General features: G+C 38.6%; 1 protein-coding gene across 1 annotated transcript; it reads right to left on the reverse strand.

Moving 5' to 3' along the window:
* Positions 1–6,656: 6,656 nt before the first annotated feature.
* On the reverse strand, positions 6,657–9,220 carry LOC113054977 (uncharacterized). Its single transcript, XM_026220840.1, has 8 exons — positions 8,806–9,220; positions 8,522–8,700; positions 8,325–8,401; positions 7,789–7,905; positions 7,526–7,645; positions 7,223–7,331; positions 6,990–7,097; positions 6,657–6,903 (listed from the first exon to the last, which is right to left on the reverse strand). The coding sequence occupies exons 2-8, from the start codon at positions 8,559–8,561 to the stop codon at positions 6,845–6,847; spliced, it is 630 nt and encodes a 209-aa protein (XP_026076625.1). The 5' UTR covers positions 8,562–8,700; positions 8,806–9,220; the 3' UTR covers positions 6,657–6,844.
* Between the last annotated feature and the right edge of the window lie 1,825 nt (positions 9,221–11,045).

An 11,045-nucleotide genomic window follows, 5' to 3' on the forward strand; every position in this document is an offset into this window, starting at 1 on the left:
GTTAGTAACAAAAAAAATAAATAAAACACACACACTACTAACTTTGAATTAAATGAACCCTTGGAGAGAGTACCAGGATAATCCAACCTCCTGTCCCAGAGATCACACAACTACAAATTCAAATAATATCTTTGTATTTGAAAGATATAAAGAATAACAAATCACAAACAAGATAACATCCAAACAGTTTTATAATAACAATAATAATAACTTCGGGGGGAGAGCTCGGCCAAAATAACAAACAAACCCAAAGATCTTAAATTACCTAGAACAAGAAAATCCCGGAAAAATAAAGAACATCAATCTTCCCTCTCTACCTGGCTCACCATAAACAGGAGAAAAGGAAGAGTACAAACAAAAATGGCACCCTCCCCCTACCTTTCCCAAATCAGGATAATTAAAAACAACAGACTTAACATGAAATAATAAAGAAATTAAACATAATACAGATTCAGTTCTCTATTCAACTTAAAGGGGGGGTGAAATGCTCGTTTTCACTCAATATCCTGTTAATCTTGAGTACCTATAAAGTAGTACTGCATCCTTCATAACTCCAAAAAGTCTTTAGTTTTATTATATTCATAAGAGAAAGATAGTCTGTGCCGATTTTTCCCTGAAAAACACGACCGGCTGGAGGCGTGACGTGTGGGCGGAGCTAAAGAATCACGAGCGCCAGTAGGCTTTTGCGATGAGAGCGTTTGGAAGCTGTGACTTTACCGTGAGGGAAAAACCATCATCCAAAACAAACCATGGCTTACAGTCAGATTCAGCCGTTTATTTATGATCCAGAATCAGATCCCGAGGCTGAAACTGAACGAGAGCAGCAGCAGGAACGACTCGCTCCGAGGGAACAAACAAAAACACTTGCCGTTGATGCTCTGTAAAAATAAACTCCATCCACTGGTCCCTTAATGCTGTTTTTTTTGGTAATCTGTGCAGGGTTGTCTTGCCCTGGCAACCAAAAACACACTTCTTTTGTGACTTTTCGCAATGCTCTCGCTCTGATCAGTGAATCGCTCTGATCAGTGAAATGTCTCTGCTCAGCCTCTCAGTGCTCTGCTATACAGGAGCGCGCGCTCTTCCGGCAGAAGTGCCCGTAGGACCCATATAAGGAAATTCCGCTCCATCTAACATCACACAGAGCCATACTTGAAAAAAACTTTCCGAAACTTGTGACAAACCGGAAGGAGTATTTTGGGAACAAAAATACTCCTTCAAACGTACAACTTAATTTTTGACTCTTTGTCCATGTTTAGCATGGGAATCCAACTCTTTAACAGTGTAAAAAACTCAGTATGCATGAAATAGCATTTCACCCCCCCTTTTAAGAACACTTACAACACGTCCTGAGCTTACTTACCCCAGAACAAATCAACAACTGTATAAGCACACAAGTCAACAATGCAATCTGAGCTGACAGGAGGAGGAATTAATCCTGGCCACCAAAGTCTCTCTCTGCTCTCAACAGATCCACTCCTGTTTATATCCTGGCTCCTCCCCTTCACCCTCCAATCACGTCAGGCATCCATAGATTGAGTACACCTGGTTCCAGTATCTGTTGTAATAAGGAAAGAGAAATTCTTATGCTTATAAACGTGCAATATCCTTATATTTATTTGTTAACCCTCCATCCTAGAACATTCCTGCATCTCACTCAATCCTATTCCATTATCATTTATAGCACAATTGTTTATACACTTATTTATTTGCCAATTTGTAAATCTCTATTTTTTTTTTTTTTTTTTTTTTCCCTGTGTGTTGTTGTCTCTGTGTACTGGAAGCTTATGTCACTAAAACAAATTCCTTGTATGCATAAGCAATTATAATATTTTAACAAACTAAATGCGCTTATTTAATCCTTTTCAAAACGCAAAACTTGTAGAACTTCAATGGGGAATAAAGACTAACCAGACAAATAACATTGAACACTACACAAACAGTAATATTTTTATTTCATTTAGGCAATTAATTTTCCATAGTGACACAGAAGATGCCGGATCCAACATTGGAGGTGACGAAACATGTTCCGGCAGGTTGCAGCTCAAATTAAGCCCTGGCTATTATAGACAGCGGACTAAGCACTACTACTGTTAGCCATCTCATTCCAAGATCTTTTTGTGTGAAGTGAACAAATCCCTCACACAAAATTTTTCATAACTCGCCTGTTTGTACTTAATAAACTGATAAAAACATTTGGCACGAGGTTACAGCGTTTGGGTTTGCGTGCTCACATCTACATTTCAGTCGTAACATATAAGGTGATGATGACCATCATCTTCTTTATTATTGTTAGCACTACCTCAAACTAAAGCAGCGTCTCTTTGGAGCTGTCATTTTCTTAAATGAGCTGCGGCAATGTTTCAAATGAGCTTCTAATGCTAGACAAATGCCTTTATTTTCAACGCGATCACCTTGTACCCAAAAGGAGCCATTTGTCCTCATACAACCTCCTCGGTGCCGTGTTTGTGGAACTCATGTTTTGCGCTTGTATGGAATTAAAAAAAAAGTTACATGGGTGGAAGGGCGGGGCCGGGGCAGTGTGTGTGAGCAGAGTAGCACTGGCAGAGTGGCAGAGATATGCGACAGAGTAGCAAAATTGCAGGCGCGGCTAGAAATGGCTGTAATTTCAAATAGCGTAGCTACATTTGGTTGTTTGTTGCATGAAATCTTAAACAAGGGATACAAAGACCTTTAATTGTCATATAGTTACTGGGGGGTTGGGGTTTGGGGCCAAGGGCTGTGACTGTGTGTGATGGGGGGGGGGGGGGGGGCTGCGTTGAGGTGAGGATAGGGCAAACAAAGTGTGAGGGTGGAGTATGATTAATATGGGTGTGATGGCAGTGGGGAAAACAAAAAACTAAACTTGTTGCTCTTTTCCAGACTGGTACCAGCTCAACTCGAGTTTTTAACACTGTGCCTACCAGTTTTGGTTTCACCTCTGTTGAGGTTCTAACGATGATATGTAAATATTGGAGATTGCTCTGGTCATTGTTATCCAGTGGCGATTCTAGGGGCCCTGTGGCCCCTGTGGCCACCCCAGATCTGATAGCTAGTTGGTCAAGTTCGTCAACACAAGAAAGGAGAAATGCTGTCAATCAATGATGACAGCTGATCAACTGATTAAGGGACAGTTTTACATTTTTAACTAACACAGTAACGGTTGTACGGAGACTGAGAGCTGATTTCTGCTCAGCGGACGTTTGGCCATGCAGGTCAGGTGACCCGTGAGATGAGCGCGCGCGCTGCACCTACTGCTGCTGGTCCGTGAAACACAGGAGGACGGTCACACAGAGTAGCTACGACAAAACCGCTGGAATCAGTCGATTGAGATGTATGGTAAATCAATGTTTAGTTAGTTCTCTCTGAATGTGTAGGAAAAATTAAATTCATAGTGACCCCCCCACCTTTATTCAATAAACTATAAACCTGGTAAACAGACTCTGTGCCTTGGTCAGAAAGAATGATCTTTGTTGCTCCAAACCTGTGAAATAAATTAATGCAGTACACAACTGCTTCATATTGAGTCAGAATAGCATAGACTATTTTTTGTAATGGTCAATAAATGTACTCATTTAAATTTTTGGTCCTGAACATGCATTTGTGACTTCCCCCACTAAATTAATCCTAGCTGTTAACATAACATAATCAGTTTATATGTCTCAAAGCAGCGTTGAAAAGGAAAATATTTAGTAGCCTTTTTAACCATTTATCAATGCCTTGCTTTTTTCTAATTCTAAAATAAAAATTGTCTGGCCTCTTTTTGTCCAGCAGACACTTTCCTTCTAAACTTTACATTGTTTTCTGAGGAGATGTGATTAAGTTTGCCATCTATTGAAATAGCTTTATTGTTAAAATCGAAACAAATAACCTGCAATGAGGTTCTAAAGGCCTAATTGAAGGAATATACCTATATAAACCGAAATTAGAAAACAGGTCATTGTTCATGTGCTAGTTGCTTTAAGTCATTTAAGTATAGTTTCTTGACAAGCACTGACTTTTTGTTATTATAAAGTGTTGGTGTATCATTATACTCACTTTACTATGAAAAAATGTGTTAGTGTAGAGAAGTTGCTTACCATTAACTTGGAAATTGGAGGACATATGCAAGTTAAATATTTCTGCTCTTTTTTTTAAGACATGGATAAATACCTTGAATTTTGTAATTTAGAATTTCCTCATATAGGTTTGATCTATATGAACTATATTCCACTGTATCAGTAAGAAGGTAAACAGATTAATCATAGAATATTAGTTAAAATGTATTGTTGCTCTATATTGAAACGTCAGCATTTGGACATCAGCATGGGCAGATTACACTAATTTGCAATGGAAAAATTAAACTGCAAAAACTCGGACATAAGACAAAAACAAAGGAACAACTGCAAGATGAAGAAAAATAATAATAGAACATTAACTGGAGTGTGAGAATCCTTTTACTATGCTGCAGTGTAGCAAGAGATTTGTCCCTTTTTGCTTTTCTTACATCCAGTTGTGTTTGGTGTTTTTGCAGGCGGCACGATTTAGGCTACTTTGGGGCAATGTTTAATAAAATATTTGGTTGGGTTTATTACACAGACCTTGCAACCCAAGGGGAAACAAGAATTCCAGAGGGGAACAGAATCAACTGCTATGAAATATGAAAAGCTATTTTCTGGACTGAAGACTTAGGGTGTTTTTTTGCAGATGTGTGTGTTCAGTAGAGCTAATGTTATATTTTTGGCCAAACAGTGTGTGAAATATAGTGTGACAGCCTAGATTTAAGTAACTATAACACAAGAACAATATTTGATTTATTTATTTGCTCTGTGATTAAAGAGCTGTTTAAAGTCTTTTAGTCTTGAAGATGTCTACATCTAAGTCATGAAATCACAGAAAAGGCGATTAAAGCTGCAAACTGTGCGTGTATAAGCAGCAAACCATGTATCTCAAATGCATGTTCAAATAAAATATAGCCTATTCTGCAATTCGAGGTCACAATATCAGACATAAGTTGATTTGTATTTTTTTATTAGTAATTTCATTTTATAGTAAAGTGCACTTATACTATAAAATATGCGAAAATTAAACCATTTAAATGCATAAACAAATTCTTCTGTTATGTTGATTTCTGGCCTTTTTCACATTTTTTTTTTTTTTTATCATTGCACGCCTCATCCATGATTAATGTTGGAGAACAAGCATTTACAAGTTTTGAGAAGCTGAATGAGCAATAAAGTTAAAGTGAGCCCCTTTTTTAAAATACCTGGAGGTGAAGAATAATAAAAAATGTTCATATTCACCCAGTGTTAATTGATCTAAGTCATAAATTGCAATCTCAATTCAGTTAAGTAGAAATAAATTGTACTCAGTTGTGTTTAAGGCACTAAAATAGCCCATTATGCCTACATTATAGTCAAACACATTTTTTATATAAAATAATGAAGATTTCTGTGCCACCCCAGACTGGTTGCTGGCCCTTACTTGGCCACCCCTATAAAAACATCCTGGCTTCGCCACTGTTGTTATCACTAGCATCATAATGTTAATGTTCTGAGCATGTCCTCAGCAGCTATCTGTCAGTGTTAGCACGACAGGATGGTTGATAAGAGTAAATATTGCCACCTCCCCAAAAACGTGTCTGTATTGTGATGAATACAGAATGCTGTAGATTTTATCTGCTATAATCATTGCTGTTACCATCTTTTCCACGTTGTTGATACTAGGGTAGTTTACTTCAGTGTCGCTATAGCAGCCAGTTATATTTTATACTTTTATGCAGTGGTAAACAAAACGTCTGTAACTAAACAGAGTACCGTAATTTCTCAACTATTAGCCGCGGCTTATACTTTGATTTTGCTAAATTTCTTCAGTTATAAGCTTCAGTTCCTTGCATAAAACAATGTCCTGCGGTTTATACACTAGATTATCCTCTTTAAAGGGATAGTCCACTGTGTTTTCATATTAAACTATGTTTTTCCCTTACCTAAGATGAGTTGATACATACCTCTCTCGTCTCAGTGCGTGGACTCAATCGCTTTGGTGCACGGTGACACTTTGAAAGCACTTAGCTTAGCCCTAAGCGTGTAAAATGGATAACTATATTGTATGGCGGAATACCATGGCAAGTGCTTGTAAGCACTTCGTCTTGGCACAGTAAAGGCACAGTAAAGCACTTCGTCTTCTCCACTTGGCACACGGTGGAGAACCCCTTTAAGCTTATCAACTGCTTCTCCTTCACCAGGATGCTCTGACAGACCGTTTTAATCTGAAGGAGTGGCCTTTGGTAATAGGGAATTGATGGAAACATGAAAAAGTGAGGTCCCACTTCATATTAGGTGGCCTTAACTACTATGTATTTACATAAATAAATAAGTACAATGTACTTATTGTGTTCATATTGTATTGTAAAACACTTTTGCTGCTACTGAGGTGGGATAGGGGTAAGGTTAGGGAGAGGGTTGGAGGTATGGGTAAGTTTAAGGGTGGGTTAAGGTGTAAAGTATGGGTCAACAGTGTAATTATAAATGTAATTACATAAATTAAATACAGATGTAATTACATGTAGTTTTTTATATACATAAGTACAATGTAAAAACATGTATGTACACAATAAGTACGTTGTACATAGTAGTTAATGCCACTTAATATAAAGTGGGTCCAAAAGTGATTTAGTATTCAGGATTAAGTTACAAACCCAAACATAGTTTGGTGTTTTTCATTGCTATACCATAGGCATATAGGCATACATTTTAGAGAACATGTTAAGATAGGCTACCATACCATCCTCACTTCTCTGTCAAATTGGACACCAATTCCTCATCAATCGGATCCTCTGCAGTAGCATTGTAGAGCCGGATGTTTTGTCTTAGTTTGTTTTTAATACTCTTATTTTTCTTCTCTTTCTTTGTCTGGTCTGGTTGCTATCTGCAAAGTGAAACAAGAAAGTGAAAACAAGGAAAACAGAGTTTGTTTGCATTTGCAATTAGCCATTTGAATATCTGTCAACCAACCATGCTGACGATAGAGGTCCTGTTTCTTGCGTAGCAGGGCCACTATGATACTTTCTATCTCAGCCCTGAGATCCTTGGTTGCTCCCTGTTGTGTTGTGCTCCCTGGCTCTGAATAGGAAACAGTCAAGCGATAGTTTCATTTAAAAATGTCTGATCACCTCATGTAATTCATATTTGAACAAAGTAATTAACAGTTGTATTTCTGAAAAGTCAAAGCACTGTGCATGTTTTACCTGTTACTGCCCACTGTTGAACATCACACACCCATTGCTGTGCTGTGATATCCTGATGTACTTTATCCTCCACACTCTGCTTAACTCTCACATGTATCAGTGAAGTCTCCTATGTCCACATAGTTACAAAGTCAGTAATAACATACTTGCTAAACTTCCTCTCCGACAGTATTTCCTGCTCCATCCTGATTCCTGCCGCCCCATCTCACCTGTAACATAGTGATTTATTATTTCCTTCTAATGGTAAAAGTGTAATGTAATGTATTATATTAAACTTACTCCATTTACAGTCATTTCAGGTACCTCGCATTTTGCTGTGTGTGCTTTGGCATGCACGACACTCAGAAATGGTCTCATTTCCATCAACGGCTGCATATCGGTGAAATTATCAGCCACCTTGCTTAGGTAGGGCCAGTAGCCTACCTAGAAAACAAGAGCATCATTAGTGGGTATTACCAACACAATTTGCTTGTAAATCAATCTAAAACTATGACGCAGACTAAAACACTCAGGTATTTGACATTTAATATACAGTAGGTTGACCAAATGTGACCTAGAGAAATTACTTGCAGATAACATCCATTGCGAAGAAGGTAACATTTGCTCTCTCTGCCATGTCCTTTTGAACTGGATATGCAAAGATTTCTCCATGGTAGTGATTCAGGGCACACAATACCACGTGTCTGATTGATAAGAGACAATATGGTTAATGATCAACTTACACAAAGAGTTGCTCAAAATCCTCGCACACACATCAACACACACTTTCTTCCTCTCTTTCATACACACAGTCACATTTCTATTTGTACTTTAAATCAAAAAATGACATTGATACATATAGATTGAAGTGTCCACAACATGAATGACAAATGACACTGTACAATAGCACTCTCCTGAAAAACCAACACATCTGCAAACTGCCACCTGAATACCCTCTTCATCAATTTTTGAGGAGGATTTGTTGGATTTGCTGGACTTAATTGCCCTGAACCTCGACACCCCACACGTCCCACTGCAATTTGCCTGTGAAGTCAGCTGTTACTCATTTCAACAAATATACACACATACATAAACAGATTATGGTATGCAGAATAAAACTTACTCTTGCCCCGCTGCTTCCTCTGTTTTTCTCCAGAAAGCTCAGAACTTTGTCATCTTTGGCTATAAACAAGCTCAGTTCTGTACAAATGATCACAAAATACCTAATTTAACTAACGCACATTTACTCTACATGCAACTATTTCAATGACAATGTTCTTTTAAAATATATTTATAAAACGACGTGTAGTCTTTACATACCCTCTTGATTTTCGGAAGCGGTAATGTTTTCGGTTGCCATCGCAACACACTGCCAACATGTCAGGTTGACAGGCTGGACAGCAAAAAGAGTCAACTTCTGACATCATGTCCTCTGAATGTTTGCATAGGCAATATTCAAAATAGCTCTTTTGAAATGTATCCACACCGATTTTCCCTATCTATGAAATGAAAAAAAAACAATGGATTTAGAAAAAAAAAACATACCCACAAAAGTATGAATAAAGTCATAATTGTGTGTTACAATGTGATTCAGGCAGACTAACCCTTCCTCCTTGAACAGACTGGTGCTCCAACAGCTTTAAAAAAAGCAAGTCTTGAAAGCGAGGGAGCTGACAGCTTCATGTTAGAGAAAGCCTCAAACACATCAAATGCATACAATGTTTGGCAGTTTGTGGTGCTTGGCCAATAATTGTATTGCATAAGGTCTTTAACCCCTGGAGTCCATTCAGTCTTGCACTTTGGACAGACCTTTCGAGGTAAAGACACCTCATATCGTCCTGTCAAAATAAAAACACATTAGACTAAGGATGTTTCACAGACACAAAAAGTGGGACTTCAAGAACATACCATTCACAGTGATCAATGAGATTTGCCTCCCAGTGGTCAAGTCAAGTCTAGTCACCTTTATTTATATAGCGCTTTAAACAAAATACATTGCGTCAAAGCACTGAACAACATTAATTTGGAAAACAGTGTCTCAATAATGCAAAATGATAGTTGAAGGCAGTTCATCATTGAATTCAGTTATGTCATCTCTGTTCAGTTAAATAGTGTCTGTGCATTTATTTCCAATCAAGTCAATGATATCGCTGTAGATGAAGTGACCCCAACTAAGCAAGCCAGAGGCAACAGCGGCAAGGAACCGAAACTCCATCGGTGACAGAATGGAGAAAAAAACCTTGGGAGAAACCAGCCTCAGTTGGGGGGCCAGTTCTCCTCTGACCAGACGAAACCAGTAGTTCAATTCCAGGCTGCAGCAAAGTCAGATTGTGCAGAAGAATCATCTGTTTCCTGTGGTCTTGTCCTGGTGGTCCTCTGAGACAAGGTCTTTACAGGGGATCTGTATCTGGGGCTCTAGTTGTCCTGGTCTCCGCTGTCTTTCAGGGCAGTAGAGGTCCTTTCTAGGTGCTGATCCACCATCTGGTCTGGATACGTACTGGATCCGGGTGACTGCAGTGACCCTCTAATCTGGACACAGACTGGATCTGGTGGCCATGGTGACCTCGGAACAAGAGAGAAACAGACAAATATTAGCGTAGATGCCATTCTTCTAATGATGTAGAAAGTACGGTGTTATGTGAAGTGTTTCTGGTTCCGGTTTACCTAATTAATGCAGCCTAAAAATCCTTTAATGGATTTGGATATTAAAAGCATATTAGTATGTTATGTGTATGCCAGGTTAAAGAGATGGGTCTTTAATCTAGATTTAAACTGCAAGAGTGTGTCTGCCTCCCGAACAATGTTAGGTAGGTTATTCCAGAGTTTAGGCGCCAAATAGGAAAAGGATCTGCCGCCCGCAGTTGATTTTGATATTCTAGGTATTATCAAATTGCCTGAGTTTTGAGAACATAGCGGACGTAGAGGAGTATAATGTAAAAGGAGCTCATTCAAATACTGAGGTGCTAAACCATTCAGGGCTTTATAAGTAGCAATATTTTAAAATCTATACGATGTTTGATAGGGAGCCAGTGCAGTGTGGACAGGTCCAGGGCTAATATGGTCATACTTCCTGGTTCTAGTAAGAACTCTTGCTGCTGCATTTTGGACTAGCTGTAGTTTGTTAACCAAGCGTGCAGAACAACCACCCAATAAAGCATTACAATAGTCTAACCTTGAAGCCATAAATGCATGGATTAACATTTCTGCATTTGACATTGAGAGCATAGGCCGTAATTTAGATATATTTTTGAGATGGAAAAATGCAGTTTTACAAATGCTAGAAACGTGGCTTTCTAAGGAAAGATTGCGATCAAGTAGCACACCTAGGTTCCTAACTGATGACGAAGAATTGACAGAGCAACCATCAAGTCTTAGACAGTGTTCTAGGTTATTACAAGCAGAGTTTTTAGGCCCTATGATTAACACCTCTGTTTTTTCTGAATTTAGCAGTAAGAAATTACTCGTCATCCAATTTTTTATATCGACTATGCATTCCATTAGTTTTTCAAATTGGTGTGTTTCATCGGGCTGCGAGGAACTATAGAGCTGCGTATCATCAGCATAACAGTGAAAGCTAACACCATGTTTCCTGATGATATCTCCCAAGGGTAACATATAAAGCGTGAAGAGTAGCGGCCCTAGTACTGAGCCTTGAGGTACTCCATACTGCACTTGTGATCGATATGATACATCTTCATTCACAGCTACGAACTGATGGCGGTCATATAAGTACGATTTAAACCATGCTAATGCACTTCCACTGATGCCAACAAAGTGTTCAAGTCTATGCAAAAGAATGTTGTGGTCAATTGTGTCAAACGCAGCACTAAGATCCAATAAAACT

Source organism: Carassius auratus, chromosome 36 (genome assembly GCF_003368295.1).
Source record: "Carassius auratus strain Wakin chromosome 36, ASM336829v1, whole genome shotgun sequence".
Classification (NCBI taxonomy): Eukaryota; Metazoa; Chordata; class Actinopteri; order Cypriniformes; family Cyprinidae; genus Carassius; species Carassius auratus.